Raw genomic sequence first — 23,445 nt, forward strand, 5'->3', positions numbered from 1 at the left:
GGTGAAATAAATCAAGGTGATATAATTCATGTTCAAAATTAAAGGAAAAATGGTTAAAAAAATAAATTTGACAGCTATGTTTTTTTTTTTCTGCAATGGACATTAAAAAGGTATCCAGACACGATCAACTTAAAGTGAACTTGGTCTTTTATATAATTTTTGGGCATTCAGTGTGGTGATGGAAATTTCCACCATTATGCGAAGAAGAGTTAATGGTTCGGATTTAGTACAAATTAATAATTTACAAAAATTGTGTAAGTCCTAGTTACCTTTACAAAAAAAAAAAATCATTTATTTATTTAAATTATTAGGTGGACGATTCATTAAAAACAATATTGATATATTTATTAATTAAATTAGATATTTTACCAGGAGTGCAGTAAATATTACATTTTTCTTCTCTATAAATATGTACAAAATCAGATACGCTTTTCGTATATTGTTTACATGAAGTTATAATCCATTTTATTAGAATTTAAAATATAAACAAACAATCGAGCTGATATTTAATAGTCGATTAAATTAAAAAAAAAAAACAAACTCATTGATTGATAAATTCAATTCATTACCAATTTCATAGAGAGAGTGTTTCTGTGATAATTTTAAACAAAACTTCAATTTTCTCATTAAGTTCTATTGAAATATAGTTCGTTGTTTGACATAGGCTCGAAGGACCATTTAATATGTGGTCCTTCGAGCCGGATGTGTAACGGTTTACCGGTTGTATAGAAGTTCCAAATGTAAATTGCATACTAGAGGAGTATTTTAATAATTTATGTAATAAATAAAAATATATCTCTCTGGAATCACAAAAATTATACATAATATTTTGTAATAAAAACATTAAAAAAAAAAAACAAGGAAAAATATTACATTAGAATTTAAATAAATTTAGTATCCATTACTTTGTATGAATATGTTAGCAATTTTATAACGTTCACGGTGTCCCCATGCGTTGCCATTCCTGACGACTCAGGTGTAGTCTTTAATATATATATTTTTTCTTTGGCGATCATCCCATTTCTAATTAGATAACTCTTTCATATTAGTCTGTAAATATTAACGAGTATATAAAGGGTGTAAGGGACAGGTTGGCAAAAACTAAAACAGTGGATTCAGACCATCATTTTGAACTGACAGCCGGTGGAAATTCTTTTTGGAAAATTTCAATTCTTTTTCCAGTTTTTTTTAATTTAAAATTATGTTATCTTCTTTATATTACATTATGTCATAATATAAAGAAATAAAATCTTATAATGTAATAGTATGAAACGCCAAAAACTGCAATGTAAATATTTGTATTAAAAATCTATCGCGACGCGCGGAATCAGCTGTGTAAAGTTAACGCCCCAGGCCTACAAAAACTACCTACGAAGAAGCGCCATTGATTGCGCAGTGTTGGTATCACGCGTCGTGTGTATCGTAAAATTTCAAATACATTGCTCGGCGTCAAAACTAAGAATCGTTAATTATATGGCTGTGATCATCTGATTCAGACCGTTCATCTGAATCAGCTGTGCTCGCTTTGGCCAACCTGTCCCTTCCATCCTGTATATTCTGATTGTAAGTTCTTATATATGAATAATTAGCTATTTATGTCTGTTACTGGTTGCCTTTTATGTTATTGTTTAATTGAATCTTAGTATAAAAGTTACTGTTGATCTCAAACAGTTCATCAGTAGCTACCAGACACTGGTGACCCTGAGTTACTTATTGTGAATTCTCATATACGTTTACCGCTTACTGTTGATCGGTTACTGTACGTACGAGTGGATATTAATTATTGTTGGTTGCCGTTTGCTACTGATGCAGGGCGTGGTGTGGGGTGAGTACTGCGCCGCCAGGGGGCAGCACCGACGTGATGACGGGCGCGCCGCCCACCGACGACACCGACCCCACTGATCCTACCGATCCTACAGATCCAACTGATCCCACGCTGCCGCCGCAGAATATCACCTGAAAACATGTTTTTAATGGATGATAATGGAATGGTAATCCCTATTGCATTGGTTGGCCAGTAGTTGTCACGCTTGGCAGACGGATAGGCAACCGCAGTTAGGCTTTGGAGATGTTTTGATGTTGCAGTCCATCTCTCGCTCCCCCTCAGTCGCCTCTCACGATATCCACGAGAAAGGAAGTAGTGGTCCAATCTATGTCGGGACCACATGGTGTTTTATAATTGACAGATATTTGCCGTTAGACTTCGTTATGGACGCTCTTAAGGATAGAACCAGATCTGATTAGAGGAATGTAGCATACGGTACCTGCGAGACCGGCGTGGCTGGCTGGCCCGGCGCCGCCAGCACATACTGCTGTGGTCGGACGCCGCTTACCTGGAATTACCATTTGTTTTATTATTATCAACTTCCAGCAGCACTATTTCCGAACCGATATGACATTATAAGCTTCAAGAAAAGAGCATATTCCTTTTTAAAATGCCGGCAGCACACCTGCAATGCCTTTAGTGTTGTGGGTGATCATGGGCGACGGTAGTCACTTACCATCAGGTGAGACGCATGCTCGTTTGCCCCCTGTGTTGTAAAAAAAAATAGACGTATCCGACTTCATCACTTTTTAATTATTTCTCAATTCGGTTGTTTTTTTTTTATGTCTGTTACCCCATAACTCCGTCAGTTGTAACGGTATACAACTTAGAATGGCAAACAAGCTGACGGCCCACTTGAAAGAAAGTGGTAACAGTCCACTATAAACATGAACAGTACCGTGGACATAACAGAGTATACTGTTTCGCCCATGATACCCCCCAAGCGTTGCCATTCCTGAGGACTCAGGTGTCATTCCTCTGTACCCTGTAAATTCACATTATATCCCACCCTTCAAACCGAAACACAGCCATGCAAACACAACTGCTTCACGGTAGAAACACGAATGGGACAGAGGTACCCAAGCAAATGACTTGTAGTCTCCCTCTGGAAAATAATATTATATATAATAATAAAATCGCATTTTAGCTTAACTTAAGCTTGACATTTGCCTCTATACGTTGACAAAAAGGGCCTTAACAGATTTGTTTTTATACCACTGAGGTAGCAAACAAGCATACGGCCACCTGATGGTAAGCGGTTACCGTAGCCTATGAACACCTGCAATACCAGAGGTATTACGCGCGCGTTGCCGACCCTGAAGGAACCTCATTGGATAACAAAGTGATTCCATAAGGGATCCGATGTTCCTTTTGAAGCATGGAAGGCTAGGAAACATTGTTACCTGGTGAATTTGTTGCGGCTGCTGTATCGTCTGCCGGTGACCGTCGGTGGTCTCCACCACCACCTGCTCCATGAACCCGCTGCCGCCACCGCTTCCTGTAAGCATTCATAATTATCATCATAACTGCCTTTAACTGTCCACTGATGAACATAGGCCTACCTCTTGGGAGATTTTGCCAGTAGATGCCACACTTGGCAGGCGGATTGGCAGCCGCAGTTAGGTTTTGGTGATGTTTTAAGCGGGACGCTGCTGCCCATCCTTAGCCTACTCTCAGTCGACACCGAACCCACAGTAAAGGGATGGCCTATTTTCTATATCCAGATTTTTATTTCAAATGTTTTGTTTCTGTTTGTCAATTTTTACGGTTTAATCTCCGGAACTTTTGGACCGATTTAAATGAAATTTTGCATGTATGACCGGGGATGTAAGGTACCACATCTTACATTCCCGGTCAACATTTAATCACAGATACTTTTAATCACGGAAAATTAAAGAGTTCCCGTGGGATAGTTAAAAAACTACAGTAACTTATACAGCTAAGTACAGGACCTACTTAAGTAAAGTCATTTCGACCTAAGACAAAGAGAGAGAACGATACGTCGTTTGTTAATTTTGGTCCAGTGTTCCCCCGAACATAATAAATAGGTGGGCACATACATCGATATGTACTAAACAGGAATAACAAGTAACACGCGGACGGGGGGAAAGGGATTGCTAGTAATGGGGTCTAATAGCCCCATTACTAGCAATATACCCTCTCAGGTTGACCTCCACTCGGTTCCCCCTGGAAACCATCATGTTTAATTCTTGTTAAATTCATCATGGTTGGCCAACTAACCTGCATTCATTCCCACCTATCATATTCCACTGGTGCCTCGTCGGTGTATACCGATAGCGCGGGCTAGGTTACCATTCTATTTTCACCCATTAAAAAAAAGAAAGTAACACGCGGACAAAGTCGCGGGCATCAGTTAGTCGTCCATTAAAACAAACAAGCCAAGGTATAATCTATTTTTCTCATCAAATTATCAGATTTTCTTAATGAACAATATCCCTGAAGGGATGTAAAGGTATTTCTAAGTCCTCAACTCGGTCTTACCGGCGGGGGTGGCTGCAGGCGTGGTGGTGGGCGCGGCAGTGGTGCTGGAGTCGCAGCCGAATAGACAGTGCTGCACCGTCCACCGCGGCTCGAACGGAATGTGGGTCTTCACCTGGCGACCACAAACATAAGATTTTTTTTTTTATATACAACTTGGAATGGCGAACAAGTTGACGGCCCACCTGATGGAAAGTGGTAACCGTCGCCTATAGACATGAGCAGTACCATGGCCATAACAGAGTATACTGTTTCGCCCATGATACCCCTCACGCATTGCCATTCCTGAGGACTCAGATGTTGTACCTCTGTACCCTGTAAATTCACTGCCGTATCCCACCCTTCAAACCGAAACACAGCCATGCAAACACAACTGCTTCACGGTTGAAACACGAATGGGACAGAGGTACACAAGCAATCGACTTTTGTACAAAGTCTCCCTCTGGTACTACTTGATAAGTGTTCTATCTCTGGTTTTCCTACTTCTGAAATATACACATACGAAGTAGCGAGTCAAAAACCTAATAAGACTGTATACTCTGTTATGTCCACGGTACTGCTCATGTCTATAGGCGACGGTTACCACTTTCCATCAGGTGGGCCGTCAGCTTGTTTGCCATTCTAAGTTGTATAAAAAAAAAGAAACTTTAAAAAAAAAGACTACCAGACGTTCCAATTCAATTCAATTTATTCGCAACAATACTAAATTGTCTTGAATATTTTTTATACATAACAAGAAGATATCATAAAACAGCTTTACAATAAAACAGAAACGGTATGAAGTAACAAAAAATAATTGTTATAACAAGAATAGTAGCTTTAATAAATTTCGCCTGGCAACAATATCGTAAAAAAGAAAAAAAAAGTCTTGTCTATGGTTATCGAATATGTCGGTAGAACGCGCGTTCGTTGCCGTCGTTCTCGTTTTCGATTATTAACGCGCGCGTGCATATATTGCCGCGAATTACGTACCAATTAATATATATCGTTTCGTATCGCTTTAATTATATAACACATAACCGAGAGGCTGATTGAGAGGAGGGCATTGCACTGCTGGTCGGTTCAAGGCGGTGGATAGGTAACCCGGATCTGAGGGTAAGTTCGAACGAGCCAGAAGTACTGGGAAGCCTAAAGCCAGAACCGAATCCTGCTAACTACAAAGCTCCAGGTCAGTGGTCTCCACCTTCATTATCCTCTTGTGTTCATTATTTACCTACCACTAATAACTGTTGCCGGACGATTAATTTCAATTTGTTATTTTACGAACGGTTAACAATAACCAATAATAGTTGGGGGGGGGAAAGGGATTGTTAGTAATGGAGACTGAGAATCCCATTGCTAGCAATATACCTAACCAGGTCGACGTCCTCGCGGTTCCCCTGGAAACGATCATGGTTAATTCCTGATGAATTCATCACGATGGGCTAACTGGCCTGTTTTCATTCTCATCTATCACCCTTCACTGGTGCTCCGCCAGCGTATCCCGTTAGCGCAGGCGGGGTTACCATATCATTTTCACCCATCAAAAAAAAAGACCAATAATAGTTGTCCAAAAATACAAAATTAAACAAATGTCATTAGTAAGGCATAGTACATTGGAGGTTTAACGAATAAATACCTTCAGTTCAGTGGTGAGCATTAGGATATGTCTGCAGGGTAGCCGGAACACTTTGCTGAAGAGGCACGAGCACTCCTGTGTAGACGTTCCGTACTTGCATATCGCCGAGCTGCTGTGACGTCTGCAAACAGACAAAACAGGTCAAGACTTTCCGCCATATTGTGACGTCATAGCCGCCATTTTGGTGTTCATAACTTTAGCTTGGCGAAGCCTGACAATGTCGCAATTTTATTATTATTAATTCACCCGTTAGCTGCCCACTGCTGGACATGAGACTTCAGTATAAGGGGAGTTTTGCTATAGTTGCCACGCTTGTCAGGCATGTTGGCAACCGCAGTTAGGCTTTGGTGATGTTTTAAGAGGATGCTACTGCCCATTCCTCGTCTTCCCTTAGTCGTCTCTTATGACACCCATGGGAAAGGAAGGGGTGGCCCTTTCTATGCTGGAACCACACGGCAAATATCACAATTACTTGACATATTTTAACATGACTGATTATTTAAAAAATAGTCGTGCGGTTTCGGTATAGAATGGGTCACCCCGTGGGTGTTCCTTCCCGTGGGTGTTGTAAAAGGGGATTACGGGAACTTAATAATCGAGGGATTGACAGCAGCGTCCCTTTTGTAACCGCCAGCGTATACCGTGAGCGCAGGCTTGGATTACGATTCTATTATCGTCAATTAAAAAAATCCATTTCCCCTCATGAGGTCTTTTAATGGGGTTTTTTTTGATGGGTGAAAATGGTATGGTAACCCCACCTGCGCTAACGGGATACGCTGGCGGGGCACCAGTGAAGGGTATTAGATGAGAATGAAAACAGGCCAGTTAGCCCATCATGATGATTCCCATCGGGAATTAACCATGATAGTTTCCAGAAGGGAACCGCGAGGTCGACCTGGTTGGGTATATTGCTAGCAATGGGATTATCAGTCTCCATTACTAACAATCCCTTTCCCCCCTATTAATGGGTGTTATTTGAATGGTAATCCAGTCTGCACTATCGGTATACGCTGGCGGGGCACCAGTGAGCGATAATAGGTGATGATGAAAGCAGGCTAGTCAGCCCATTGTGACGAATTTCACTAGAATTAACCACGATGGTTTCCAGGGGGAACCACGTGGAGGTCGACCTGATAGGGTGTAATGCTGGCAATGGATCAGTTAGATCCCATTACTAATAATCCCTTCCCCCCCTTATGCGCGATCCCCTTATGCTTAGGGTACGCGATCAAATATAAATGATTATAGACCAATAGCCTTACCACCGTCGTTTTCTAAAATATTTGAGAAAGTAATTTACTTAAGACTAATTAAATTCTTCGAAATTAATGACATACTTGATAGTAATCAATTTGGATTTCAAAAGAAAAAATCAACAAGTTCGGCAATATTTAGAATACTAAAAGACGTATGGGATGCATTGAAAACTAAAACTGCAGGTGTTGGTTTATTTTTGGATATGTCAAAGGCATTTGATTGTATAAAACATAACATTCTTTTAATACAATTAGAAAACATGGGTGTGCGTGGTATAGCATTAAAACTTGTTGAATCATATTTAACGAATAGAAAACAATACACAGTTATTGACAAATATAATAAAAACAATAATACTGTTGAGGAAATTAAATCTACTCAAGCAGAAACAATTGTAGGAGTCCCTCAAGGAAGTGTTCTGGGTCCACTTCTTTTTCTGGTAAGTGTAAACGACTTACCTAAAATCACAAAACATCTCTGTGTGATGTTTGCAGATGATACGACCATTTTTATAACAGATAATAGCAGTGATAATGACGTGTTTGAAAATGAAATAAATGAAACATTACAAACAATAGTTAAGTGGCTCAGAACTATTAACCTGAAAATAAATTTTAAGAAAACAAAATTTATTCAATTTCGCAACTATAAAAATAATTCTTTAAAATTGAAAATCCATCATTCAAATACAACAGTCGAGGAAGTTAACGAACATAACTTTTTAGGTGTTACCATAGATTGTCATCTAAACTGGAAATCGCATATAGATAAAGTAAATAAAAAGATATCAAGTTATTGTTATGCTCTTTCTATACTCGTGGAAAACTCTTCGCCTACTGTTGCTCGGTCCGCTTATTTTGGTAATGTGTACCCTTTACTAACATACGGAATTATATATTGGGGAAATTCTGTAGATGTTGCATCGACTTTTCTACTTCAAAAGAAATGTCTACGTATTATTTATAATATGTATTCAGATGAGACTTTAAGAAATATATTTAAAAATGAAAAATATCTCAGCCTGACTAACATATATATTATGGAATTGTGTGTTTTTGTTAATAATAATATGACATATTTTGTTAATAAATCTGATATTCGAAATAATTTACGTAATAAATACAAATATGATATTTGTCTACCAACAATAAATAGTTATACATATGGAAGGAGTGCAATTGTAATGGGTATTAAAGTATTTAATCATCTTCCCTTAAACATTAAATGTCAGGATAAGCATATGTTTAAAATTAAACTCAAAGCCTGGCTTTTTGATAATGTTTTTTATAATTTAAATGAATACTTCAATCTTAAAACTAATTAAATTAATAATTAATAATAATTGACATGTAAGTGAAATTATGTTTATTTTATTTTAATTTGTATATGATTATTCTTTGTCTTGTTAATTGTATTGTATAATATTTCATATTTATTTGTAATCAAGTAATGGTAATAGTATTGAATGTTTCGATGTTAATATAATTACCTGTTCTTAAATTGTTGCATGCCCGATAGGGTATAACTGTTGATACTGATGTCAAATTCAAAGCAATAGTTACTGCTATATGTATGTACACAGTTAGCAATAAAATTCTATTCTATTCTATTCTATTCTATTCTATGAGGTTGGGAACTTTATTCTCTATTACTAACAATCCCCCCTTCATAGGTTTTTTTTTTTGATGGGTGAAAATGGTATGGTAACCCCGCCTGCGCTAACGGGATACGCTGCCGGAGCACCAGTGAAGGGTGATAGATGAGAATGAAAACGGCGAGGAGGTCGACCTGGTTGGGTATATTGCTAGCAATGGGATTCTCAGTCTCCATTACTAACAATCCCTCCCCCCCCCCCCTTCATAGGTATTGGGTTCATCCTTACTTGCCCGCTCTGTCGTCAAGACATTTCTGTGCTAGCTTCGTCTGGTGACTCATCAGGTTGTAAGCGTATTGGGTTATTGTGTCCGTTGGCGACTGTTTCAGCGTCTCCGTATCCTGTGAACGAAAATTATATGTTATCATTTAGAAAAAGTTGATGGGTCTTTTGTGGGAATGGGCATTAACTATCTACTGCTGAACATATATATATATACATATATATATATATATATACATATATATATATACATATATACATATATATATACTTTATTGCACTTGTAAGTTACATATAAAATAATGTATTTATAAATGTTGTGAGCAAGGGTGCACTTATCTCTGACAGAGATCTCTTCCAGTCAACCCAGTACAGTGAGAAAGCATTTCGTTAGCGGGCAGCTGAAGTGCTACAACTATTAATACATAAACAAATATACAGTTAAATAAAATATTAAAATATATAATAAAATATTACATAAATACATACAATACCTACCTACTTATATAATAAATGTTAAAATAAATTAATATACTACTTATATTAGAAACTTAGATTAATGATTTTAGGATTTGACAGTTCCAATTAGAAAAATACAAAAAAAAAAATATTACTCAAGGAAAAGAAAATGTGATTTCAACCTCTTCTTGAAAGAGGTAATAGAGGGACTTTCTTGTATGTGGAAAGGGAGTTTGTTCCATAACTGGACAGTTGGATACGAGAAAGAGTTGCCCACATAAGCTTCCCTCTTGAGAGGTTTTGCTGGTAGTTGTCACGCTTGGCAAGCGGGTTGGTAACCGCAGTTAGGCCTTAAATATGTTTTAAGAGAAACGCTGCTGCCCATCCCTCGCCCTCCCTTAGTCGCCCCTGACGACACCCACGGGAAAGAGAGGGGTAGCCTATTCTATGCTGGGACCACATGGTCATATATATATGGCCATGTGTGTGTATATATATAAAGACACCGAAGGATATTTCGGATCTGCCTTTTAATAAATTTAAAACTGTTATAAAAAAACACTTATTGACACACTAAACGATTACTTGAATGACAAGCGTGCATGGTGTTAGTCGATCATGCACGGGCTGTTAACGACCATGTAACTTTAGACATAGTACATTTAAATAAATACACATAACGTTAACAGAGATTTAAAAGAGTAACTGTTCAGTTTCTTGCGGGCTCTTCACAACAGATAATAACTTTCTGAACCCTGCAGTAGATTTTAAAAAATGACGATTTAAAAATGCTTTGAAACAAGTCCATTTGAATATTTTTTTTTTTTTATACAACTTAGAATGGCAAACAAGCTGACGGCCCACCTGATGGAAAGTGGTAACCGTCGCCTATAGACATGAGCAGTACCACGGACATAACAGAGTATACTGTTTCGCCCATGATACCCCCCATGCGTTGCCATTCCTGAGGACTCAGGTGTTATTCCTCTGTACCCAGTTTGATGGTTTGAATTTGATGTTAGTCTATCATATACGGGCTTTTTAATGATATATAATTTTATTGATAATGGTATGGTAACCCCGCCTGTACTATAGGGATACGATGGCGGGGCACCAGGGAGAGATAACAGGTGAAGATGAAAAGGCAGGTCAGTTAGCCTATCGTGATGAATTCCACTAGAAATAACCACGACGGTTTCTAGGGGGAACCGCGTAGAGGTCGACCTTAGACCCCATTACTAACAATTCCTCCCCCCCCCCGGGGCGACTTTGTTTTAGTGTGATGTATATTTAAATAAATAAACATAAATCCTAATCTTTCTGCCAAGTGTGGCAACTACTGAGAAAATCCACCTATGTTCTATCAGCTGTTATGATGACCTTACCCTGAGCCTACTGATGGCGAAGTTCCGCCTCTCGTCCTCCAGCTGGTTGGCAATGTTGAAGAACAACGAGACGAACTCGTCCGGCTGCATCGACGACCGCACCACCGACTGGAACTTGGCCACTAGCCGCTCCAGGCCCTGCCGACAAACATGCCATTATAGGGCTGAAAAATATATATATATATATATATTATTGACTGATTGTTAGTTTAAAATTCACCACCAGAGGGAGACTTTGTACAAAAGTCGTTTGCTTGTGCACCTCTGTCCCATTCGTGTTTCAACCGTAAAACAGTTGTGTTGCATGGCTGTGTTTCGGTTTGAAGGTTAGGATATGGCGTGAATTTACTGGGTACAGAGGAATAACACCTGAGTCCTCAGGAATGGCAATGCGTGAGGGGTATCATGGGCGAAACAGTATACTCTGTTATGTCCATGGTACTGCTCATGTCTATAGGCGAGGGTTACCCCTTTCCATCAGGTGGGCCGTCAGCTTGTTTGCCATTCTAAGTTTATAAAAAAAAAAACCAAGCAGGCTTACCTTGTGCAATATATTAGTATAGTTGTCCGGTTCAAGCCACGAGTCGAGTTTGGAAATTGCGCCGCCGGGCCGCGTGAGTAGGTCCCACAGCCGCAGCGTACCCGCCCCGGTACCTATTATACCCCGTTTTAATACCTGTAATGGACCAGTTACGACATTAAACAATTAAGAATTAAAAATAATTTTATAACATCACCAAAGTCTAAATGCGGTTGACAAACCGCCTGTCAGGGGGGAAAGGGATTGTTAGTAATGGGGTCTAATAGCCTCAGGTTGACCTCCACGCGGTTCCCCCTGGAAACCATCATGTTTAATTCTTGTCGAATTTATCATGGTGGGCCAACTGTCCTGCATTCATTCTCACCTATCATCCTTCACTGGTGCCTCGCCGGTGTATACCGATAGCGCGGGGGGGTTACCAATTAATTTTTACCCATTAAAAAAAAACATTACACTACTAGTCTATAGTCTTTATTTTATCTATTAGTCTATTTCTTATAACATGTTCACTATCAGTGTCTCTCTCTACAGATGACTGCTGGGAACCAGAGGAAGACTTTGTATAAAAGTCGATTGCTTGGATACCTCTGTCCCATTCGTGTTTCAACCGTGAAGCAGTTGTGTTTGCATGGCTGTGTTTCGGTTTGAAGGGTGGGATATGGCGTGAATTTACTGGGTACAGAGGAATAACACCTGAGTCCTCAGGAATGGCAACGCATGGGGGTATCATGGGCTAAACAAATAAAAAAAATCCTAGTTGCTTATCACTAAAATTTACATCTTCCTTGGTATTACATGCAATCCTTTTGTTGATCGATTTTGCCGGCGATTCAGACATAGCTCTTTTATTAATTTTTGCTTTAATTTCAACTTTTATTATGCCTCTGTACCCTTAATTTCACTACCACATCCTGCCCATTACACAGCCATACAAGCACAGCTGCTTCACGGCAGAAACACGAGCGGAACAGTAGTACCTAATCAGACGATTTTTTTATAGTCTTTTTTTGGCGAATTCAATCAATCAGGTCTTCTTTGCCCGCCGGATGGCCTATCTTCAACTCCGGAGGCTATCACCGGGTCCTTTGGTTTTTTATTTTTTTTTAATGGTGATAATGAAATGGTGGCCCCGTCTGCGCTATCGGTTAGCTCATCGTGACGAATGCAAGAAGTATTAGTCACAATGGTTTCCAGGGGGAACCACGTGGAGGTCGACCTGATAGGACTTACTTACTAATAATCCGTTTCCCCCGGGGGTCTCTTGGTTTTAAGTCGACATACACAGGTAGTATATCGTCATAGTCGTAGAATACTGACCGATCTTGATATGTAATAACCGGCACATCCTTCAGTATTCTACAAATATGACGATATGTATGTTGGCGAATTCAAGTTCCACGTGTAGTGGACTTACAAGTAGTTGCGCGGGCGTGTGCTCGCCGCGCAGCAGCGCCAGCGCGTACGTCTTGCAGCGCGCGGCGACGTCCGCTGGCGCGAGTGCTGGCGCCAGCGCGGTGCCGTCCCGCCGCGCGGCCTCGTTGCAGGCGCGCGCGCCCGCCCGCGCCGCCTGCCACACTGAGCTGCTTACGTGTGCGCCCGGGAACGCCGCTCGAGCCGCCTGACGTCACGTTCCATTTTTGAATTTGAATTTTTTTAATGTGCACATATAGATAGGTAAAGGAACTATTGTGTAATGCTTTAAAGAAATGTTTAAGGGCATTTTGGATCCAGACTTTGTACAGTATCCTAAAACATCGAGATTTTTTTAGGATTATGGCAAAAATATAACATAATTCTTTTATTGAATAGTTTACTTTTGCAAAAACGAACATTCGTTAAAATAAAACTAACTAGTTTTCTCACTGTGATCATTTCATGTAATTGCCTGTATTTATAATATGTTTACTATTGTAATCTTTTGGAGGAAACAATAAAGAGTATCTATCTATCTATCAAGTGGCAACACTGGCAGTATAAATGTACCTGATGTCGCGCGGGATCTGCAACAACGCAGCGCACCTGCCGCCAGGCGGGGTTGCAGGACTTGAACGTCTCCAGTAGCCAGGACACCTCCTCGCCGATCAAAGTTGATATGCCTGAAGTTTTTTTTTTTTAAACTATTACATGTAGGTATTACCAGAGGGAGACTTTGTATAAAAAGTCGCCTATATTACATCGCCGTGTGATCCCGGCATAGAATGGGCCACCCGTTCCTTTCCCGTGGGTGTCGTAAGAGGTAATTAAGGGTGTTCCAGCTTGGGATATATGTTGACTCTTTACAATTAAACAAGATAATTGAATAAAGACATATTTTATTCTACCAACATTCTTAAATTTTAATCAAATTTTTTATGCAACTTAGAATGGCAAACAAGCTGACGGCCCACCTGATGGAAAGTTGCAACCGCAGAGTATACTGTTCTGCACATGATACCCCCCATGCGTTGCAATCAGGGGGCGAAACAGTACACTCTGTTATGTCCATGGTACTGCTCATGTCTATAGGCGACGGTTACCACTTTCCATCAGGTGCACCGTCAGTTTGTTTGCCATTCTAAGTTGTATAAAAAAAAAAAACAAAAAACAATCGTATCGAGAAACTACCCCTTTTTCGAAGTCGGTAGAAACACGAGACGAATGGAGAATATCCATCATATATGACCACTCACCAGCGCTGACGATGACCGACTTCCCATTGCCGTCTTCCGCAAGGAACAGAGTTACGTTGTGCTTGACGCTGGGACTGGCCGAGCCGCTCACTATCGGTATACCGCTGTTGAACTCTATGCCTGTACAAATAAGGTACAAATTTAAAGAAAGAAGAAAGAGAGAAATCATTTTTTTTATTTACTAGCGGCCCGTCCCGGCGTCGCACAGGTGGACATTTTTACATTTTAAAAAGTGGCCATTAAGGCTGTACCCGCGACGGAAGCTTAAAAATGGAGTAACTTCTCCCGTTTTCCCAACATTTCCCTTCACTGCTCTGCTCCTATTGATCGTAGCGTGATGAAAAGTATACTATAACCTGCCCAGGAGTATGAAGAATAATTGTACCAGGTTTCGTTAAAACCCGTCGAGTAATTTCTGTTTCTATAACGACCATACAGACAGACAGACAAAAATTTTACTGATGGCATTTTTGGCATCAGTATCGATCACTAATCACCCGGTGATAGTTATTTTGGAAATATATTTCATGTACAGAATTGACCTCTCTACAGATTTATTGTAAGTATAGATATACTTTTCATCATGCTATGATCAATAGGAGCAGAGCAGTGAAGGGAAATGTTAAAAATGTCCACCCGTGCGAAGCCGGGACGGGCCGCTAGTTATAAATAAATCAATACATACATTTATTAATCTCAGTGCTTAGAAATGACAGCACTTCATTAAACGCTAGTTGCAGGTAGGCAGTCAGTGTTGACCTTGACCTATATGTATATATCAGTCTTGACTATCAATGTAGACACATTGCGGCATCACTTCTAATGTGAGCTACAGAGGATTTGTCACTGTTGACCTTAATCTTGACCCTGACCTTGACCTATATGTATATACTAGTCTTGACTATCAATGTAGACACATTGCGGCATCACTTCTAATGTGAGCTACAGAGGATTTGTCACTGTTGACCTTAATCTTGACCCTGACCTTGACCTATATGTATATACCAGTCTTGACTATCAATGTAGACACATTACGGTATCACTTCTAATGTGAGCTACAGAGGATTGTTCCCCCTTTGACCTGACCTGACCTTGATCCCGACCTTGACCTTACTTACCAGTCTCGATGCACAGGAACTGCGGCACCGCGTTGAACGCGAGCTGCATGCTCGGCGTGGTCAGGTATACGCATTGAATGCACCCCGACGCCGAGTGCAGTAACTTCACTCCAGCATCTGCAACCAGTAATAAGGCCGTCAAATATAAACATTGGCAATAATAAATAATAAACAAGGCATAGACATACAAAAATTTTACTGATTGCATTTTTGTCATCAGTATCGATCAGTAATCACCCGCTGATAGTTATTTTGGAAATATATTTCATGTACAGAATTGACCTCTCTACAGATTTATTGTAAGTATAGAAGATAAGCAAATAGACTTTATCACAATGCGTTAAAGCGTTTATTCGCTCGCTCTTACCAAAGTAATCAATTTCATATTACATTTTTCAATAGCAAATAGTAACGTGTACGTATAAAGTAACAGCGAGTGAAAATCACTCTGTGATTTGTCACATATTTTTTTTTTATACAACTTAGAATGGCAAACAAGCTGACGGCCCACCTGATGGAAAGTGGTAACCGTCGCCTATAGACATGAGCAGTACCGTGGACATAACAGAGTATACTGTTTCGCCCATGATACCCCCCCATGCATTGCCATTCCTGAGGACTCAGGTGTTATTCCTCTGTACCCTGTAAATTCACGCCATATCCCACCCTTCAAACCAAAACACAGCCATGCAAACACAACTGCTATACGGTTGAAACACGAATGGGACAGAGGTACCCAAGCAAGCATAAGCATATGATATCACTGTGATTAAAAATGATAATGAATTAAATGTAGCAATAATTTCCATATTTAGCTGTGACAAAGGAACGAAGTCATGGCATAGAGATTACTTCGTATTGTTAAAAATGTAACCTTGGGAAGGACAAGCTCACCATAGTTCAGCTGTAACTTCCTCACAACAAAGTCATATTTTTGGTTGAGCCAACGCACCGCGGCCACGCCTGCGGCTACCAACTGCTCTTCCGTAGTTATCACTTGAGGATCGTTTTCTCTGAAAAAAAAAAGGTTTATATAATATAGAGGGGGAAAGAGTAAGGTCACCGCTCAAGACTAAAGGTCCGGAATGGACCCGAAACTAGTTATGCTTACTCGACTAAATTACAAGTAAGTTAAACCCGTGGCTGTTACATTTAAATATGAACAATATATGTAATTTCTTAAGTCGATTAAGACAAATACAGTGAACATTAGGGGGGGGGGGGGTGATTTTTTTAGTAATGGGGAATTCTAGCCCCATTGTTAGCAATACACACTGTCATGTCAATCTCCTTGCGGTTACCCCTGAAAACCATTGTACTCAGTTCCAAGTGAATCACCACTATGGACTAACTGACCTGCTTCATCCTCACCTATCATCCCTCAATGGTGCCACGCTAGCGTATAACCGATAGCGTAGGCTGTCTACCATTAAATTATTTATTTATTTATACTTTATACAATAAAGTATAAAGAAATAAATGATTACACACAAACATTACAACATATAATATATATAAAATAAAGATGTACAACAGGCGAGCTTAAGTCTGTAAGAGTTCTCTTCCAGCAAATCCTGAGTGAAAAGGAATTATCATCTATTAAAAAAAATACAGTGAAAACCATACATACATACATACATATCTGTCACGCCTGTCTACCATTAGGGTAGGCAGAAACAATGGAACGCCAAATGCTTCGATACAAACAAACCTTTTTCGCTTCCTCCACATTCATCAATCTTTTCATACACGCTCGCCGGTTACGGGTACTTTTAATTTGGTCCTTCTTCAGCACGTCGCCTATTTGTTCAACATACGTCCGTCTAGGGTGACCCCTACCGACATCTCCATTCATTCTTGCTAGATAAATCTCTTTCATAATTCTTCTTTCATCCATCCTCTCCAAATGACCAAACCAAACCAACCAACCAAGTGAAAACCAGTCCCACCTGTTCGCCGACTCGGCCACTGGATTCTCTATAATCGCCACCTCATACTCTTGCTGGCCTTCCACCTGGGCGTTGTTGCTCAGCTCATACTGTTGGTACGTATTGCCTTGCTCATCTACTTGTTGCTGGAATGGAGAATTTTCACTTATATAACTAACTATTCGTTTATTTATTCATTAGTACATATGTGTACATGGCGGACTTAATGCTAAAAGCATTCTCTCCCAGTCAACCATAGAGAAGTGTCAGAATACTCGAATGCGGTACTAGTAATTATTGATATACATACATACTAAAATTACATATATAAACGAATAAATATATATAAATAACACATGTACTTACACATGTATGACATATACTATATTATACACGAAATTGAGAATAATATAAAGCACTTTGATGGCAGTATCCTATTAATATTTTACCAGAGGGAGACTTTGTAAAAAAGTTGCTGGCTTGACCACCTCTGTCCCATTCGTGTTTCTACCGTGAAGCAGTTGTGTTTGCATGGCTGTGTTTCGGTTTGAAGGGTGGGATATGGCGTGAATTTACTGGATACAGAGGAATAACACCTGAGTCCTCAGGAATGGTAACGCATGGGGTGTATCATGGGCGAAACGATATATTCTGTAATGTCCATGGTACTGCTCATGTCTATAGGCGACGGTTACGACTTTTCTCTAGTCGGTACAACTAATTCATGTATTTTTCCAGCCAGCTCTATCCCAGGCCATATCCTTGACTTCTCTATAGGACTTGTCACCTAATGTTTCCTTTATCTGTCCCATGTAGTTATTCCTCGGTCTTCCCCTTCCTCTTTTACCCTCTACTTTTCCTTTTTACGTTAGTACTTATTTTACTTACGTTGCTAACTTCAGTCGTATTCTGGACATATGTACTGCCTTCCTCCTCTGGTTCGCCCTTCACATCGTATATTGTTTCCGCCATCACGATTCGCCCTGAAGGGTCCATGGTCCACATACTACCAAAGGCAAAGTTGGATGGGTTACCACTTTGCTCGTATAGAATTACTGTGTTTGGACCTGAAAGTTATTAATAAAAATATATAAGACTCAGTAAAATAGATACATATTTGACTGCCTCAATAGTGGAGTCGTAGGTAACTTGCTTAGCATTTATGAGGTCCCAGATTTGATTCCTGGTAAATATAATTTTGGTAAATAACTTTTCTAAATTCTTTTTTTTTTTGTTGATTTGAAATCAACAGATATATAAACAAGAAATAGTTGTAGTGCCGCAAAACTGCTTTGCAGTTTGTACAAAAGCACAGAGTTCGTTTTTATACTTACAGCTATATGCATACTCTAACCTAGCTATGAGGGGGGAAAGGGATTGTTAGCAATGGAGTTTGACAAACCCATTGCTAGCAATATCCCTAAGATAGGGAAAGGCTAATTATTTCAATATATAAGCTAATTATTTTCCTGTTTTATGTTGTATTCAGGTATAACACATTTAACTTTAACCATTTTACAAAAATTTTCAAATAATAGATAAGAATTAATTTTGTTGACACTTTTGCCAAATCAGCTTCGAGCATATATTGTATAAATTAATGTCTTGCTTTTATATCTCACTCTAACATACATGTTATTAGATTTCCTCTCTTTTACACTGCCAATTTATATACTTTATAATCTAAGGCTTAGACAATGTGCCCTCAGATATCTTTTCTTTTATACTATAAAGGTTTGTCACTTTTGTAATAAGCATACAGCCAATATGATTGAAAATTATCACTGTAGCTTATGGACGGCTGCAACACTAGGGGTGTCACGTGCGCGTTGCCAACCCTGAAGAAAACTTAATATAGTCTTTTTGAAGAACCCCATACTGTAGTCTTTAGGGTGAACCTCACCAGGGAGCTCATTCTACAGCCTGAGCGTTCATAAGAAAAAAATACTTTGAAACCGCACTGTACAGGACCATTTAGGTTAAAGCATATAAGAATTAAATCCTTGTCCATGGCGAGCGGAGCAATGATAAAAGGTGGCTGTAGGTACCGTTTCAAACATTCCCTTAGAACACAATTCATTATACAAGCAGTAGAACACAAAGGGGGGCAAAGTCTCGCCTTAGACTTAAGGGCTTGATACTGCCCCTGAGCTTGGGATCATCGATAATTCTCATTGCATGTCTTTGAACCGAGAGAATCAAATTGGTAACCAGGTGCTACAGTCCACAGATAGGGGGTCAAGGGATTGTTAGTTATGGAGTCTGAGAATCCCATTGCTAGCAATATACCCAACCAGGTCGACCTCTTCTCGGTTCCCCCTGGAAACTATCATGGTTAATTCCTGATGAATTCATCATGATGGGCTAACTGGCCTGTTTTCATTCTCATCTACCGCCCTTCACTGGTGCTCCGCCAGCGTATCCCGTTAGCGCAGGCGGGGCTACCATACCATTTTCACTCATATGGATAAAACGTCAACGGAGTGAAGTGAGACTTCGACGGTCTGCTACTGCGGTGATAGACATGAACTTCACTCACTCGCTCTCTGTAATTAGCAAAGGAATGATCCTAATAATATTTCTTATAATAAATTTATATTTCACAAAAGTAAAAATAAAGGAGTTATTGAAGAGTTCCTGCACTCATAAATTTATACACACAAAAGGGAAAGGTGCAAACAGACACCAAGGATTTCAATATTTTTGGAGAGAGTAATCGATGTGTTTTCGAATTGCAAAGCTTCAGTAAACGGGGGATTTTACTAAAGAGTGGCCTATAGCACTCAGGGATAATATAAGGTATGTCTACTAGTTAAAGAACTTTCAAAATAAGATCAGTAGAACCAGAGATTACCTTGAACATCCAAACTCATAAATTTACCTCTATAATATTACTAGCAATTCCTCCTAGCTTCGCACGGGTTCTTTACATGTGGGGTCATGGGGAGCCTGCGAGGCCTGGTCGAATTTTAGCTAATGTATATATATTGTATATGTATGTATATATATGTAAATATTATTAAATTGTATACTAAAACCTTTTTCAAGAACCACTCTATCCATTGGTGAAGCCAGAATGATAATCAGTGCATTAGTTTTTGAGTTTATCGCGAACAGACAGACAAACAGATATTGCGGAGAACTTTGTTATAATATAATATTATTATAAAAGTATATATATAGATTATTTATTAAGATCAATATTATTATAACAGTTCCACAGAAGAAGTTTCAGAAATTTAGTATAATATATACATTCAGAAAAACAGATATAGGGATATTTTTTTAAAATTATAGCAAAATTGTATTAAAAATGAGGATTTAAAAGAGTTATATATAAGTCTATTTATGGAGGCAGCTGTGGCCCATCTACGTTTAGAAATCATCAGATCGGTGAGGCCTGTAAAGATCCCAGGAAGCCTCCGTGCTTCAGGGCAGAGCTGGGTAGGCTGTATTAGCCACGACTCATACACTCAACAGCCCAAATGATAGGTTAAGCATGGAAAAGAGAGTCCAATTTATATTACATTAATATTTTTTAAATAATGCTTATTTTGTATTTGAATATGAGAAAACAATTTTAGTAGCACAAAATGATACTGGCCTTAATGACATTTATAGATTCACTTTTTTTTCCCAACTAGCCACTTTACAAAATGTAATGTTCCTCTCTGGCCTAATATTATACTTAGGAACTCTCCAAAGATTTTAGAATACCTTGTTCTTTAGGAGCTTTCATGACAAAGTATGGCATCATCCAATTGTTTTTTAATTAAAAAAAAAAATAACTGAACAACTTTCTATGTTAATGATTGATTATTTAAAAAGTTCCCTAGCAGAGAACTTTTTAAATAATCAATCATTAACCTAACTTAACCTAAATAAACTCATTAACCTAATTTAATCATTAAACTAACCTAAAATGTTAATAATATTTATCAAATTGTTACTGAAAATTTAAATATTGAGGGTAAAAGTGTATTTGAAACATTCTAAAAGTTATTTTATATGAAATATATTCTATAATGAATATTTTAGTTTTCTAACCAAGCATTAAAAAAAAAAAAACAATCAGAAACATTGAAAATTATTCAAATTAAAATTTACAGATAATTACATAATTTCAATACACAATTAACACAAGGCTGTATGATCCACCAGCATAAAACGGGTCACCCCTTCCTTGCCTGTGGGTGTCATGAGAGGCGACTAAGGAAGGGTGAGGAATGGGCAGCAGTGTCGCTCTTAAAATACCTTTAAAACCTAACTGCAGTTGTCTACCTATCTGCCAAGCGTGGCAACTACTGGCTAATTCCTCCAAATGGCCCTATTAGGTCGACCTCCACATGATTACCCCTGGAAACCATTGTGAACAATTATTGTTGAATTCGTCACAATGGGTTAACTGACCTGCTTCATCCTCATCTATCGTCCTTCACTGGTGCCCTGCTGGTGTATATAACAGCAAGGGTGGGGTTACTGTTCCATTATCACTGATTAAAAAAAATCTTCTAAATGGGGAAAACCAATGTTTAGCAGTAGACTGTTAACAGCTGATATGATGATAAATATGAATGAAATATTTATGATTGTTACCAGAGGGAGACTTTGTACAAAAGTCGATTGCTTGGGTACCTCTGTCCCATTCGTGTTTAACCGTGAAGCATAGCTTTGTTTCAGTTTGAAGGGTGGGATATGGCGTGAAATTACTGGGTACAGAGGAATAACACCTGAGTCCTCAGGAATGGCAATGCATGGGGGGTATTATGGGTGAAACAGTATACTCTGTTATGCCCATGGTACTGCTCATGTCTCTAGGCGACGGTTACTACTTTCCATCAGGTGGACCATCAGCTTGTTTGCTATTCTAAGTTGTATAAAAAAAAAATTTATTTACTTATATTTCTTTTTATATAATGAAGATTTATTGGATTCTTACTTTATGTTTTAGTTGTTGTATAAATGATGTGCGCGCCTTTTATGTGCACTTGTATTAGATTTTACTTTATACAGAAAATAACATAATATATATTTTTAGTATAATTTACTTTATACTAAAAATATATATTATATATATTTTTAGTGTGCCTTGACAAATAAATAAATACAAAATTTTTGTTTTAGGTCAACAACATTTGAGCAATTAGGTCAAATTTTTTGCAAAATAAATCGTGTACAAAGAATAGTTCTTAATTGACTAGTTATAAGTTTGAAATTGCCGCGGTGAAGTTATTAAGGATAAGACACCAAAACTGACCTAATTGTACTGGCTCTCCTTTCATGTTGACAAAAACTGGCTGTTCAAAATTGCCCTCCACCAGCTGTCCCGTGTGCACTATCTGCTGGCCTTGCTCCACAGGCACCTCCACAACCTGGTTCACCACTTCCACTTTCTCCTTATCACCATCAGCCTTCCGGTTCACCATTTTGGCCTTTTTCTCACTGTCTACTGGTTCGTCACTTTTCCTCTTAATAACTACTTTCTTTTTATTTTTCTTGTCCATTTTTGCACTTTGCACCTGTATCTTGCACTAAAACGCGCAAATAACACGCCGGCACGGGTTGTTGTTAATACATTGTCGTGGAAACACGGGAAAAAAGCGTCGCCCAAGCGACGACATTATTCTAGTATAAACCTACTTAAAGACAATTTGTTAAAGTCCATTAACACTATAGTTATTAGTGTAAATACTGTCTACATGATACGTAAATATAAATTTTTATTACGATAAGATATCCTAAATTGTAAAATTATTTCAAATTATGTCAGTGCGAAAAGGACAACTCACAGAGACGCCATTTTTGTTCAAAATTATTGCGTTCTCTTTCTATTATTCGTACAGTCATCTCTTTTCTTTATATGTTTCGTTCGGAAATAGTTTTCAATGCTATTTTGATTACAACGATAAAAATGGACTGTCGTCGGACTACTTTACTTTCAAATAAAAAAAATAGACAATTTGGGATGATTAACAATTGTTTTATAATCTTTTACTATTATTAGTAAATTCGTGTTTATATTAATAACTTTATGTTATAATTGAAATTTCAAATTATTTTTCAAATCTAAGGCAGTCTTTAACACAGAGAAGACGAAACAGTTCTTCTGTCCACCAAGATGCAAATATACATACAATCTTCTATAAGTATTCGTTGAAATAGAGTTTAAGAATATGCCCATTATCTTTGTCATCAATACCAGAAATAATAAATAGCAAAAATTGTTTAATAATTACATTCAATAATTATTGAATGGCAAACAAGCTAAAA

At 38.5% G+C, this 23,445-nt stretch overlaps 1 protein-coding gene across 1 annotated transcript; it reads right to left on the reverse strand.

Annotated features, from left to right (window-relative positions):
* Positions 1-22,995, reverse strand: LOC113510167 (uncharacterized). The gene is made up of 16 exons (XM_052898926.1): positions 22,433-22,995; positions 18,064-18,242; positions 17,197-17,321; positions 16,142-16,260; positions 15,248-15,364; positions 14,130-14,249; positions 13,444-13,556; positions 12,875-13,078; positions 11,461-11,595; positions 10,920-11,057; positions 9,082-9,194; positions 5,943-6,063; positions 4,328-4,439; positions 3,229-3,323; positions 2,265-2,333; positions 1-1,956 (listed from the first exon to the last, which is right to left on the reverse strand). The coding sequence occupies exons 1-16, from the start codon at positions 22,677-22,679 to the stop codon at positions 1,801-1,803; spliced, it is 2,163 nt and encodes a 720-aa protein (XP_052754886.1). The 5' UTR covers positions 22,680-22,995; the 3' UTR covers positions 1-1,800.
* Positions 22,996-23,445: the final 450 nt, after the last annotated feature.

This window comes from Galleria mellonella, unplaced genomic scaffold (genome assembly GCF_026898425.1).
Source record: "Galleria mellonella isolate WM207_F2 unplaced genomic scaffold, CSIRO_AGI_GalMel_v1 utg121, whole genome shotgun sequence".
Lineage (NCBI taxonomy): Eukaryota > Metazoa > Arthropoda > Insecta > Lepidoptera > Pyralidae > Galleria > Galleria mellonella.